The sequence below is a fragment of the Alosa sapidissima genome, chromosome 1 (assembly GCF_018492685.1).
Source record: "Alosa sapidissima isolate fAloSap1 chromosome 1, fAloSap1.pri, whole genome shotgun sequence".
NCBI lineage: Eukaryota > Metazoa > Chordata > Actinopteri > Clupeiformes > Clupeidae > Alosa > Alosa sapidissima.
In genome coordinates, this window is record NC_055957.1 from 21423840 (window position 1) to 21438687 (window position 14848).

A 14848-nucleotide genomic window follows, 5' to 3' on the forward strand; every position below is an offset into this window, starting at 1 on the left:
GCTGGCCTCGCTGGCCATGGCGCACCTCAACCTGGCGTACAACCAGGACACGCACCCGGCCATCAACGACGTGCTGTGGGCGTGCGCCCTCAGCCACTCGCTGGGCAAGAACGAGCTGGCCACCATCATCCCACTGGTGGTCAAGAGCGTGCACTGCGCCACCGTGCTCTCGGACATCCTGCGGCGGTGCACCATGACTGCGCCGGGCCTGGCCGGCATCCCCGGCCGCCGCAACTCGGGCAAGCTCATGTCGACGGACAAGGCGCCGCTGCGGCAGCTGCTGGACGCCACCATCAGCGCGTACATCAACACCACGCACTCGCGCCTCACGCACATCAGCCCGCGCCACTACGGCGAGTTCATCGAGTTCCTCAGCAAGGCGCGCGAGACCTTCCTCTTGGCGCAGGACGGACACATCCAGTTCGCCCAGTTCATAGACAACCTCAAGCAGATCTACAAGGGCAAGAAGAAGCTCATGCTGCTGGTGCGCGAACGCTTCGGCTGAGGGGAAGGGCTTTCATAAGGAACTGGGTTTTTGTTGTTGTTGTTGTCATTGTTATTGTCATTTATTTAAATCCATTTATCTTTTCTCTTATCTTGTTTTGTCATTTTTGGTGAATTTCTTTTTTTTTAGATTTTATCCGTTTTGATTTTTAATTTGTTTTGTGAATTGTGTGCGTTTGTGTACGTGCGCGTGAGATTTTGAGTGTGCGTGTGTGTGTGTGAGAGAGAGTAATCGCTCTTCATTAAGTTATTCTACCAGGTAGAACCTGTGGAAGATAAGTGGAAACACAAAAGAATGGAGGAGTATTTTTTGCTTAATTTAGTAAGAAAAGCATATTGTGGTTTGAACAAAAGTAAAAGTGGCACATAAAGATAAAACCAAATGATAACGTGGGGCATACTTTGAGCCAGGGGAATCTCTCCCTAGACGGGGTCAGGGGATGTGTGTTTCATTTTTCTTTTCTGCAGAAGCTTGAATACTCAGAAAATACAAAATGCAGATTGTCATTCCTTCAATCAACCACTCACTTATGCCAGTGTTAATACCTCGACCGTATTCCAAGACTCAGCTTTAATTTGTCTGTGTGAAAGAGGAGTCTTCTCGCAGTAAGGAGGACTGGAGCGGGTGATGGGGGAAGGGGCATTCCATAAACGCTCAGCGCCCAGATACCCCTCAGATGGCGACCCCTGCTTTTGATTAGCCTCAGCTAAGCTACCCAAGCATATATCTTCATATGGGCTTAAGTCACATCTCCCTTGCAAGAAGCAACAGCTATTTTTGTACTACACAGAGGTGAACAAAATGGCAGATAGTCAGAGTTAATGGTGAAGTTAGGCCCATTCCTCAATCTGCACATATACTCCAGATATGTGAAGGCTGGGGGGGGGGATGAGGGAGTGAAGTTTGGTTTAGTGGACTACCAGCTATTGGTCTTGCATTCAGTTGACCTTCACATGTGGGGGAGAAGGGAGGAGTTTTATTTCTGCTTTTTTCACCTCATGCTACTTGTGTTCCACTGTTGTAAGGACATCTGGGAGAGGAGCAAGAACAAGGAGCAAGGGGGTGTGTGCACAATCACGTCTTAACCTTGTGATTGAGTAGCCACCCAAAGCCTTGTTTATCAGATTTCACCTTGCATTTACGGCTAAGCAAACAGGAAACATGCTTGGATTTGAGTGTCATCAGTGGCAGTGAATTTGGTCTTCAAGTCCTTTACTCTAGCTCAATCAACAGGCTTTGCTCCTGTGGTCAGTAAAAATCCCACTTCATTGTCACACATACAAAAATAATTGACTGAAGACGCAGTGTCTTGGAAATTTGACCCAATTGGCAAACTTTTTTTTTTTGTTTGTGATTATTTTCTGGGGGGGGTGGGGTTAATGATTGTGTTCTATCTTCCACATTCCATGATGGCCCCCCCCCTCCGCAAAGTGCCCCAGTGTGAACACTTAGAGCGCACTCGACAGCATGCAGCTGAAGGAACGTGGGAGGAGTGGAGTCAAAATAAAGAAAGGAAAAGAAAAGAAACAAAAGAAAAGGTTAAACGTGAAAAGAGATGCTCAACTCCGTTCTCAGGGAATCACTTAAAGAAACAAAACGTAGTAGCAGAAGCATTTAAGATATTGTAAATATGAAAGTGTCAATTCAAGAAAATTGTAAAGTTATAATTATTTATGATGACTGTATGTTTTTTTTTTTTTTTTTTTTTTTTCCGGTTGGTTTTGTGTTTGTTTGTTTTTTTCAGATACTTGAATTTTTTGTGGGCTGGGAATGTGACAACAGCAAGAGGAGAGAGGAAAGACTTTTAAAATTTCTCAGGTGCTCCTGTGTACTTTTGATTTGATTTGTTATCATTTGTATCTGTTTTGCAACATGTTTTGCAAGAGATTGAAGATGGGAGGACGATTGAGAAAACATGAACAGACTATGCAGACCACGTAATGGTACCCCTCTCCCTGACACACTCACACATAGTAGTCACTTGAGTGGTTCCCAGCCCAACTGAAAGACTGGGATGTTTATTTTTCCCAAATGTTTGACAGACACAGACAGACAAATAGATACAGCCGGTTCCCAGCTAACAAGTATCTGCATGTTGTGCGAACCGCAGCTGGCCTTTGCCTTCAATAGATTGACACACAAGTTCTTCAAACTTTAAGCCTTATTGTATTCTCTCAAAGCACCAAAGTGTGTTTTTAAGACTGTAGCGATGGAGAAACATCGCCTTTGGCCCTATGTTGGCCCGCCATCGCTCTTCCCTGTGGTGAGATGCGTTAAATTTTTTCTTCCCAACTCGATGGTCGATGCTTAGCAAAGGAAAAGAGGGGGTTGATTTTTTGATTTTATTGCCTCTTTTGTAGGGGCAAGGAGAGGTTACTCTGGAGTGAACCACTAAGTAGACTCAGACCGAGCCTCCTCTCAACCTCTTTTAAGGACTCACCTTTGACTAGACATGCCCAAGTCATCCTTTGTCTTTCTTTCTTAGTTCTGCTTTGGGTTTTAGTACTTGTTTGGTTTGGTTATGTTAACCTCTTCTAGTTCTTCCCGTGAATAGCTACCCTCCTGACAGGCTAGCAGTGCGCAGCCTCTTCCATCGGACCTGTAATAAGCATCATTTGCCACTATCACCACCCAATCTCACCTGCAAGTGGGAGAATGACCTGAGCAGACCAAGGGATTACTTGCCTTTTTTCACTAAGCATTACTGCAGGATGAGCTAGTGTTGCCTGTTATATACAAAAAAAAACTTTTTTTTTGTCTCGTAGTGGAATTAGACGGTCCTATGCCATTGCAAATAAAACGAAAAACAACAAAAAAATAAATGAAAAAACCTCCTTTGGCTTTCCTCAGTCCCTACTCCCATACTCTGAGTGTCTCTATGTGTTAACTGTACCAGTGTTTAAACCCGTCCCTAGACTTTTTAGAAGGAAAGCATAATAATCGCTGGTAGAGATTGTTCACTAGTTCATCTACTGTTTCAATTTTGTTTGTTTTTAATTTTATTATTTTTTTACTGTTTATTTAAGGGAAAGTGTTTGTCGCCTCTTTGTGCTACTGAATTGTAAGAAAAAAAGGTATCCAGTATTTGTTGCCACAAAAGTATAGTTCAACAACACTTTTTGTTTGTGCAACCTCTTGAGCTAATGTCTATAAACAAAAATTTATTACTATTTATGTAATGCTACTACCATTTTATATGATTTGTGTTGGAATTTCAGTGCTTTTCTATGAATAAAGTGTGAAACACGTCATTGCCTTCCAGATGAAAGTAATTTTCAACTTCAGATTTTTAATAGTTTTACTTATAAAAAATAAGTCTTTTACATACATCTAGTTCTAGGTCATTTATGAATTGACAACACTGAGTTTCTGTCAGGATGTTTCTGTCAGGATCCTTTCTGTGAAGATCTTTGCTTCCTCAAAGCTTTCGATAAGAAGCAGATGCTATCAATCTTAACAAGGGAAATTCTTCCTCTGTGTTTGACCCATCCATGATTAGAGAACACACATTTTTCCTACCGTTCAGGGTACGAACCAGCCACCCTTCACCAGTCTGGTTTCCTAACCAGTAAGCCACGGCTGCTCCAATCACTCTGTCAAGAGATTCTCCCGACACTCCATCACCTCACATAATAATACACTTTCTTTTCTAGTAGAACAAGCTATTAAAGTAACATGTTCTCATTTCTCAGAGCAAAATGGCTGCTCCACAGCAGAGGGGCCGTTCACAATGGCAGCCCCAGACAGTGGGAGCAGATGGGAGAGTAGCTGGTGCTTTAGGAAACCACATCATTTGCTGAGTAGACTCAGTTTAGCAGCTATTCCTTCCCCCCCCCACCCCCCCCCCCCCCATCACGTCTGTTCTGAGGGGGTGGAGGCCATCTCTCTAACACACCGAGAGATGTAGATGGAGGGGGTGGGGGGAGGGCGCGTGAACGAGCGGTTGGTTGAGTGAGCATGTGTGAGCCGGCTGATGATGGCTGGCATCTGCTGGAGTGTGACTGGTGTAGTGTAGCAGCTCTGCTAGTGAGGAGGAGAAAGTGTGCTTCCCACCACAGTGGGGTGATAGAACTGCAGTGACATGAGGCAAGAGACAGTGGAGTAATTGGCTTTCGCACCTTGCTCTATGTCTATAGCAGCTGTCAGATGGAGAGTAGAGGACTAGTGGGGGAGGTGTATGGCATGGCGCAGTCAAAAGATATAAGGTGTGCGTGTGTAGTGCTGTGTGTAGTGCAGCAGATTGTTGACCCTGGCTGTCCAACATCAGCTGACAGATTCTCATCTTGCACGCTGGAGTCCTCTCAAACCCATGGGCTAAGGGATGCCTCGATGCCCCCCCCCCCCCCACCCCGAGGTCCCTCACCCTGCTGTCTTCTGCTCCCTCACACCCTCACGCCTACCTTGGCCAAGCTCAGCCCAGCTCCCCCCTCTGAAGCAGGCATGGCAGGCGCGCTGCCTGGGCTGTCAGATCTGCCGCTCTACTGGGAGCTCATTTGAGGAGCTTTGTTCTGCCACGGTGGCTCCCCGAGCAGGCCGGTGTAATTGGGAAGGTAGAGCGGGGCTGAGTGCGGAGAGGATAGGTGAACAGCGGAGCACAGGACGCCGGCAAGGCTTTGAAGAGTGGGGGGCAGGGTGTTGATGCACTGCCTACTCTAGTAAAGCATACAGTGAAGTAAGTGAACCTGGAGAGATCAGTTCTATATACTTTTTTTTTGGACAGTGAAATTCTCAAGATTAACACGAACAACACTGATAATGACTGGGGCAATCTGCAGGAGATCTATTTTAAGTGACTAAAAAAATAACTATGTGACTTAAAAGACACGTCTGTCATATACTGTATATGAGAAGTCTTGATTGCAGAAGGTTGATCTCTTCAATCCTTTAATGGAATCGGATGCCTCCTATCTGTATGGCTGAAATAAGGACAGCTTGTTGGAAAGATGTTATTTCATTTGGTGTCTGCAGGTGTTCACTTGCTGTATCATCTCTAAAAAAAAACAGATATCCAAATATCCACACATAGATGGTGTCATCTGACTGGTGCAAGCTGGGCTTATCTGTACTCCAGCTCAGCACAGGGTGCCAGTTATTCCTTTGACGCATTTTTAGTATTATCATTTTTTTCTTTTCTTTCTTAGATCCATTAACTCCTAATGTAAGTCCTGGGTCTGGCTGGGGCTCTCCTCCATCAGAGCCTGTTAGTATTTCCAATCAATCACGGACCGAGGCCCTCCTCGTCCACTCCCATCTGATAGAGCGCTGATGATGCCCGCGCCTGACAAATGATGTACAGCCGGCTGTCTTGGCCAGCAGATTGGATTTTCAGGGCTGGTGATCTGCTGAAAGATTGAGCTTGAACCCCCTTCTCATGTACACACACACACACACACACCTTATTTTAAGTAGGCCTTGGGGAATTCAGGGCTTATTTCTTTCTTCTCTCCGTGTAGATTCATTGTTGCAATTAAAAATAATGCCCCACAGACCCTTGAGGTAGCACAGTGCGTAGCGCTCTAAGAACGCGTGAGGCCCCAGCCCCCGCCCCCAACCCTTCATCAGCGCAGCTGTGGGCCCCGAGCAGGCAAACAGGCCCAGATTGACAGAGGCTTATGGGTAGGAGGGGGAGAACGCCACACTAATCAGCAAATTGATTACAGCATTTTCTTTCCAGAGGCTTACAGCGTCTCCCTCAGCACAGTGGACACACCAGCCCGACCCTGAAGGGTGACCACGGAGTCCTGCGCCTAGACAAATTAGAGAGAGAGGAACGACTGCAGAGAGAGAGAACGGAGATAGAGGGGGCAGAGAAAGATAGAGAGAGAGAAAGACAGAAACACTGATAGAGGAGAGAGATTAAAAGAGAGAAAGAGAAAGACAGGCAGAAAGGAGAGAAGGGGGGGGGGCTTTGATGTTGCCTGCTCACTGCTTTTTGGTCAGTCCTTTAAAAAAGACATGGGGACTATAGGACAATAACACAGCCAGGAGAATAACAATTAAAGCGAGTAGTCACCTCGAATATGTCCCAAAATACCAGGTTAAAGAGGGACTGAACCACGCTCTCTCCGGAATTAAAATATTGGTGTTCCAAGTGTTTAAAGGACTGCTACTAGAAAACTCAAACCAATCAACAGCAGAGGGCTTTAAGCAGGCCTAAAACCAGCCCACTGGTCAACTACCACCATCTCTAATTCCACGTCATGAGTGTTTGTGTGGAATTATGAAATCCCTACTAGAAAGAGAAAAAATACAAAAACAACTGGATTTTGAGATTTATTTATCTAGGATGCTTAATGCCTTGGGGAAAAACACCAGTTGGGATTAATATCTTTGAATTCCTCTGAAGGAAAGACAGAAATGGGAATAATCATTCTGTGATGAATAATCAAAATGTCATCTTAAAGCATGTTATAAAGCTCTTTAATCATTAAGCTTTCATTCTCATTTCAAAATAGTTTTTTTCGGCCTTTTTCCTCAACACACAAAATCCCGATAAGGAAGGAAGATTACAGCTTATCTTCATCAATCAAATGTATTTTCTACTCTAAATCAAACAGACATCCATAAAATAACAGCTCTTTATTTGCAATTAGAAATCATCCAGCATTATATACACACAAACACACATGATCATATATCTTAGTGCCATAACATATTCATAGTTAATAGTCAAACAAAAGTCATAGTCAAACAATGAATCATTGAAAAACAATGCATTTCCGACCTCCTGTTAAACAGTTCTTATCCTCCTCTTCTCGGCTCACAGCCATGGCACAAAATGCTGATTACATATTATGGCTGTCAAGCTAGACTAGCATTTAGCATGCTAGCCTTGGGTATCTCTACATTATATAGCCTGGTATGGAGCTGTCGTGTGAACTCATTGACCTCGTGACTGACTGACTGTGAAGGGTATTGGTTGGACTGTAGGCAGGCGTTCACTTGAGTTTGAGGAGCTGGCGGGAGTGGCTGTGGACAGCGTCCACGAAGGCGCCCACGCTCTCCGGGTCCATGTCGGGGTAGAGTCCGTGGCCCAGGTTGGCGATATAGCCTCGCGTGCCAAACCCTTCCAGCATCTTCCTCACGATCTCCGCTATGCGCTCCTGGGACACAGAGGAGACCGTTTAGCCTGACTCATGACGGCACCAGCGCAGCAGTGCGATCACATTAAGATGGGTCATGAAACCCCAGCGTCCTGTTCTCATTAGAGGTAACCCACAAAAGCTTCATAAGGAGAGGACTATGATGACTGCCATGTTGGCCTGCCAGTGTATAGTATAAATGTCTAGACTTATGAGTAAGCACAGGGAACAAAACCCGAGACATCTGCCACAACGAGCGGCAACTGTAATGTTTTAGTGGTGAGACATTACACAATTGGCCACTAGGGGCCTACCAACTTCCAGGAATCCAGTATTCAAATCCCTATAACTTTGACGTGGGGTGATTCAAACTGCAGTCATGAGAGGATGGATCTGATTCAGAGGGCCTTCTGCTCTTTCCCCAGGACAGGAAAATAAATCAGCTGCTCTGATTATGTACCCCCCCCCCCCCCCCATGTTTTTGACTCACGGTGCTCATTACTTCTTAACACTGTGCTAGAATAATCCAGATGTTGTCTCATTTTCCACGGTGACAACACTACTCCTTACCTTGGAGGCGTAGAGGGCGCAGGGGTCCATGTTGCCTTGGAGACTCACTTTACCGTCAGTCCTCACCCTGTGCACAGAGAGACAGGAAATGGCCATGAGCTGAAGCTGCCGCCCAGCGCAGACACAATGAGAAACAATGAGGCAGCGATGGAGTGTGTTCATCACTGCCCCAAGGGGAGAATGAGCCCATCGCTCACCGCCAGACGCCGGCCCAGGAGTCCGAGAGAGGCCACATCCATTACAGTTAGGAATCATGGGGGGAGGTGGTTGGTGGATCTTACCGTGCTGATCGAGGGTCAATGGTCCAATCCAGACCCACAACCTCGTAATGAGACACGGATAGATCCTCTAAGGCGTAATGTCCATCCTTCGCAAACACAATCTAAAGCGGGTGGAGACGTGACAGAGTGAGCAAATAGGCGTAGGTTTGGGGAAAAGATCTGCAGTGACAGCACACCAAAAACAACCTCTTATCAAAGAACTGGGTGAGAGAGTCTATTTATGATTATATTATGCCACATAGAGAATGGAGACAGTGGGGCCATAAATGAAGCCAACAGCAAAGCAAATGTTTGACTGCATGACTGAGCAAATGTGCTGTGGAGAGATAATTGTTGCCAAGACAATTATGTAAAACTTTTCACACAAACAGTATGCATGTACTGCCATCTGCTGGTAGGAAATAAAATGACTAAGTTCTGCTTGTCCTTTTAGGCTAATAAAGTGTCTGGTTTAGCCCCCATCATTTTCGACAACCTCATTTCACCGTTACTTTTACCGGTATGAAAGCCACAAAATTGGTCAGACATTGTGCTCCAGACACGGAACACATGCGCAGCACAGCATTGTGGGACTCGCTGTCCTTCTTCACACTTTTTGTCATTCGTAAAATAGATCTAGAATAGAATAGAAAAGTCGTTACTCAGTTTTTATAGGTAAACACTTTGACCATGACATGTCCTACCATGGGCACTTTCTCCAGGCCAGAGTCCTGCAGGCGCTCCTTCACCCTCTTGGAGATGTCTCGGAGGTACGGCAGGGCAAACTCCCCAAACTCCACTGGCCCCAGGCAACCCGCATGGGACTCAAACACCTGCAACGCCTAAAGCCATGCACAACACAATGCTTAGGAATCGGGCTGGTGACAAGCTGGTTAGAATACATCAAATAGCTCTCAAACATGTATTAAATTGTTTAAATCTTAAGCACAGTAATATCTGTAATATCTAAACTCTCCACAACCTAGATAATGTAATTAAGTCTTAAAAACATGTCATGATATTAAAATGTGTAGACACAGCACTGGCATTATCAATAATGGTCATAATGGCTACTAACATAATGATTTGGTGGCATGACACATATTAGCATGTTAGATATGCACTATAACTGTCAACAACTATGACAATTCCACAAAATGCAACACTATAATGTTATTGAAGATCTTTGTGAATTATGGAAGAGTATGGCAGGTGCCATGACACATTTCTGACAACTGGCATATTGTTCCAATGACTGAAGGGTCGAGTAGAGCAGGCCCCAATCACAAGCCGGTGTCTCTGGTGCCTCATGAATCTGGTGTTAGAGAGCTCGTTCCCCATCCTCCCTCTACTACCTGAGGTGCGTTCAAGTTTAACAGAGGCAAAGGTTCGTGTCCAACGTGCTTGTTTGAACAGATACATTTGAACGATTTTGTGTAAACATTCCATGTTACTGTTAACTCTCCGCCCAACTCCCAAAATGTTTGCAGAGAACTACCTCTTGAAATTGTTTGCGAGTTTTTGCAAACATTCTCGGAAAAACTCAAGGCAAACAGAAAACTGTTTGCAAATTTGATTTGTTTGCACATTTTTGGTGTTGGATAGGTCCACCCGTTCCTCATCCTCCATCCACTTACCTGTGCCCCTGCAGCCACCTGTCCCACCAGGTACTCCACGATGACGTCCGTGAGCTGCTTGAGGAGCCGATGGCTGGCCTCTGGGTGGCGGTAGAGCCAGCGCTTGGCTTTGGAGTGGGTGGTGGAGCCTCCGCCCTCAATCATGTACGCCATCAGGGTCCACTGCGCAGGCACAAACACACAGAGGCGCAGCACGTGGACGCATATCAATTGAATTGCTCTCCGATTCAGACCCTCAGGCTTTTAGGTTTAGTTCCAACAAGGTCAGCTCCTCAAACAGAGTTTTCCAAACTCAGCTACGACAACTACTATTGCTGCTTAAATACTCAACACCTGCACCATATACCTCCACTGTTGCCCTTTAACAGCACTACTCCAAACTCAGCTACTGCACTCCTGCTTTATACTCTATAGCCTGTATCATTGCTTTATACTCTATAGCCTGTATCACAGTTTTTGATTCAATCGCTCTAACTGTATCTGAGCGAGATATGGACAATATAGGCTTAGTTCGTTATATTTAATTCTGTTCATTGTCTTTTCTCAGTTTCTTGTTGGGAATAGCCAACTAATGAATAAAATGAATGAATGTCATTATGAAATGGTCCAAAGTGACATGTTGTCTGATGTCTGTAAATGTAGGATGGTGAGATTGGAGACTTACCGGAGCTCCAGTGAAGCCGATGAGTGGCACCTTGCCCTCCAGGCGGTGGCGCGTGAGTGTGATGGCCTTGAAGACGTAGCCGAGCTCCGCTGGCACGTCCACCTTGCTCCTCAGTGTTTGGAGGTCGTCCGGCTCTTTCAGGGGATCTGGGAAGGTAGGTCCTTTGCCTGGGACCATCTGAACATCCATACCCAGGGCCTGGAAGCATCCGTGTGCAAACACACACACACACACACACACACACACAAACAGGAAAGTCAGTTAGACACATATGGTACACATTGTAAATTGCGAGTGTCTAGTTTTGTTGTGCACCCATTCAGGAAAACGTGTTACACTTGTGAGGCACTGGGTAATGTGTGTCACTCACAGCTTTGAGCCCAGTGCATGCTCAACTGGTTAACAATGACTAATAGGGGGGGTCAGATGACTCCATCGTTCCTTACCTGGGGAATAACTAGGATGTCGGAGAAAATGATGGCAGCATCAAATGGGAAACGTCTGAGAGGCTGAAAGCAGAAAACAGGTATTAGATCAAACAGGTATTACGTTCATCAAACTACAGACAAACAGGCAACCATTTGGAGCCCATGAATCTTGTGTTTAGGGTGGCTTGCTGTATCAACTAAGTCAAAGAGCATCAAACAAAATCCTGTCAAGTCCCACAGTGAAATAATTCATTTAATGCTGTCTTTACCTGCAGTGTGAGCTCACAGCAAGCCTCAGGTGAACGGCATGTCTCAAAGAAGTCTTTTCCAGCCCGAGACTCCCTAAACTCTGCACCGTGAGGAAATAAAGTAGCACACGCATGATGATGCATTCTGATCCACTGTTTTGCCAACACAATTCCTACAGGCCTAACTGCTATCGTGATGATGACGTGATTTCAAATCCTGACACTAGTCCAGCTGCTAGCTAGACTTCATTTGACAAATGAGAGGAACCCGCTGGCCTTACCTGGTAAGTAACGGCCAGCTTGCCTCATGCACCAGACAGGGACATGCTCAATCTCCTCACCACGCGTGGCACGCAGAAATGTGTCATTCTTCAATTCAGGAAAATCTTTGGGTCTATGGAAGAAACCATATTAAACACTTCAACGTTAAATTCAAACAAGATGTGGTGGTGGCAACATCAACTGAGACCAGAGCCCTTCCTTCCTGGGATGACTGCCTTTAGTTATTTCTGTTAAAATTAAATTACCCCTCCCTTTTCTTTATCAAGGCAGTCCTCTTGTTGTTGGCTGCGAGTGAACATCAAAGATAAGCTTGCTGGTAGTGTCCTACAACAGACTAACGGCTCACCCTGCTTCTGTAGTTTGAGTTCAAGATAATAAGGCAGTTTTGTAGATAGCTATATGACAAATGAGCATCACATCCATGTAACAAATTGGTTGGATAGCACTTCAGATTAATATCCCATGCTGTGATACATGTTAATATATATAGCCTAATATGTAACATTAGATGCATCACAGGGTTGATTATTAATCTGTTACTACTATTCTTAGGCTACTGTTACTACTAGGTCGACGTCACTGTAAACTTGCTAGTTTATGCACTGCTGTAAATGCGATGAAACAACGATCTTTCATTCATCATTGAACTGTTGATCGGGATGAAACTGTAATCCTTCAATTATGCTATTGTAAGAGGAAACAACGCAGCGTTACCTAACTGACTTGTTTCACAACATTGATAGCTGCTACCTTTTGCTAGCAAGCTGACTAGCATGTCAAAATCAAAAATTACTTCCTAGCTCCGTGACGTATTCTAGCTACGGTAAATTATCCTAAAACGACAAACCATCAACGGTCTAATGACACAAGTTGTCACAAGTGTTTGCCATTCTAAATGCTAAATGTTTCTAGGTATATGTGGTAGCCTACACAATGTTTTCAATTCACTAACAAGCTATACAACGTTACCTGTGCAGTTTCATGAAATGGACACAGAAAAGAACTCACAGAATATGATTATTCATGACCATTGGGAACTGGTTGTAATGTCCACACAGAATTGCCAATGTTCCAAAGTGAAGGCACCTTCCTGCTGCCTTTTCGCAACTTGAATGGGCATAAGGATGAACCTATCCTCTCACGACACTAACCCATAACCTCTCCGGGCGCGGCCATCTTCGAAAGCTCACATGACACGAATTGAATAAGAGGGCGGGGTTTTAAAAAACATTTGTTCTCTGTCTAGCGCCAGGCCTTTTGCAGGCCTTAGTCAACCACTAGGCTACAATATCTAGCTCATGAAATTGATGACAGACAGACAGACTGCCTTGACTGAGGGAAATTAGATGGGCCTACTACCACTATATCAGGGCATTATGCATTTGCATATTCTTACAAGCTGTCTTCAGATGGTTGAAACCTTTGCCCCTCTCACACAGTGTGTAATACAGAGCTACCAACAAAAAAACCTTGGAGTGAGATTTGGTGGGGCCAACCAACATTTTGCCACGTAGGCTACACAGCTGTTTTGTTTGGCTCATTCAGCATCATTACAGTACAGCAAAAAATAAAAGATAAAAAAATACAATTTCATAGCCTATGTGGTTCTCAGTGTTGGGACCAGTGTTGAGTTAGTTAGGGTAGCCTAGCCTACCAAAGGGATCTACAAGGACTGAAATTCTAAAGATGAACCACTGATTTACATAAGTTGTAAGCCTTACCAAACAAAATAAATAGAAACATGTTTTGTTGAACCTGCGTTCCTCTGATGTTCTGTATCCTGGGGTCCGGGGGACATGCTTCCCCGCAAGAAAATGTTGTATATTTTAACGTTTTTAAAAATGTTAAAATGGAGTTTTGAAACACAATTCAGAGGTTAGGCTTGCTTTTATCTATGGATGGTATTATGCTGTAGCCTAAGCCATAGTTATGATGATACTGCAATAAGTTCCCAACCACTTGGCAACAATTTCACTTCAGATATGGTCAAATAAAGTATACATTTCAGTACTCCATGAAATTATGCAGAAGTGGTCAGTGGTGTTGTTCAGCTAGTTAATCTAAGATAGTTATCTTGATTGTAATGGCCATCTATGCTAAATCTTCCTTTTTCAGGACAGTTTGGGCTACTCGTATCTGGGAAAGTATGATTTTTCTTCATATTTTTGCATTAATGTCACTAGGAATATATATTCATATCTGTGTAAGTGGGATTGTCTGGAATCTGGCAATGGGCAATTCCACGGAAAATGGACTTTTTGTCACATCCATAACGCCAGTGAAATGCCTTGGCATTTGTATGATGTGATAACATTCATTTTTTGTGCATTTTTTCTCATTTACATTCTTCAGCCAAAAATAGCAAATGCTCAAATTTCATGTAATCATTCACATCATACCATACCATCACATTTTATTGGCGTTATGGATGTTACAAAAAATATATAAGAATAAGAGCCATGATGGTGGGATAGTCTATGGCTAAGCAACCTACAAAAATGAATGTAGGCTACTGACATAAATAGTTTACATTAGAATACATAGAAGACATGCCGGGGGAAAAGAGGAAGTCTGGTCACCTGACTGGGTTGACCCCAGAGCCCGTCTACGCCTTATTAGACATTCTCTGGTTGACACCATGGTTGACACTTCAGCATGTGAAATCGCCCTGGTAATGGTGACATCATTGGTGGGGCCAACCAAAATTTTGCCACGTACACAGCTGTTTTGTTTGGCTCATTCAGCATCATTACAGTACAGCAAAAAATAAAAGATAAAATAAATATATACCATTTCATAGCCTATGTGGTTCTCAGTGTTGGGACCAGGGTCCCAGAGTTAACTTAACGTTAGGCTAGCCTAGCCTACCAAAGGGATCTACAAGGACCACTGAAATTCTAAAGAATGAGAACCACTGATTATGAGAACATATTTTTTGAGAACAAAGAGTCCAGAAACAGTGTTCCGTAAGCAACAGCTCAGACTCTAAGACTGTTAATAATTTCAGAATCTGAAATTACTTTTGTGTACAGATTTCTTAGCCTTTGGAGCAATATAGGAATTAATGTCTATGATGTTAGATTTCTTGGTGGTTTACATTTTTTAATTAATTTCCAGAGTTGTCAAAACATATAACAAATATAGTTTAGTAAAAAGTCAGCTTAGACAAAAA

At 44.1% G+C, this 14848-nt stretch overlaps 2 protein-coding genes across 3 annotated transcripts in view; one reads left to right on the forward strand and one right to left on the reverse strand.

Moving 5' to 3' along the window:
• Positions 1-3754, forward strand: part of zswim5 (zinc finger, SWIM-type containing 5) — a 46049-nt gene extending 42295 nt beyond the window's left edge. For both annotated transcript variants that reach the window (XM_042103529.1, XM_042103535.1), the window contains exon 14: positions 1-3754. This exon is cut by the window's left edge and continues 358 nt beyond it. In XM_042103529.1, coding sequence (XP_041959463.1) covers positions 1-505 — 505 coding nt within the window. In that variant the 3' untranslated portion in view covers positions 506-3754.
• A 3315-nt stretch (positions 3755-7069) lies between these two features.
• On the reverse strand, positions 7070-12868 carry urod (uroporphyrinogen decarboxylase). Its single transcript, XM_042095425.1, has 10 exons — positions 12685-12868; positions 11676-11788; positions 11416-11495; positions 11165-11227; positions 10719-10916; positions 10055-10216; positions 9122-9259; positions 8439-8539; positions 8158-8224; positions 7070-7608 (listed from the first exon to the last, which is right to left on the reverse strand). The coding sequence occupies exons 1-10, from the start codon at positions 12705-12707 to the stop codon at positions 7444-7446; spliced, it is 1110 nt and encodes a 369-aa protein (XP_041951359.1). The 5' UTR covers positions 12708-12868; the 3' UTR covers positions 7070-7443.
• Between the last annotated feature and the right edge of the window lie 1980 nt (positions 12869-14848).

Coding starts and splice junctions, on each gene's coding strand:
- urod (XM_042095425.1), bottom strand. CDS start 12,707: ATGGTCATGAATAATCATATTCT. Junction 11,496..11,675: donor AGCTGGCCGTTACTTACCAG/GTAAGGCCAGCG, acceptor CTCACGGTGCAG/AGTTTAGGGAGTCTCGGGCT. Junction 7,609..8,157: donor GCGCCCTCTACGCCTCCAAG/GTAAGGAGTAGT, acceptor TCTGTGTCCCAG/GAGCGCATAGCGGAGATCGT.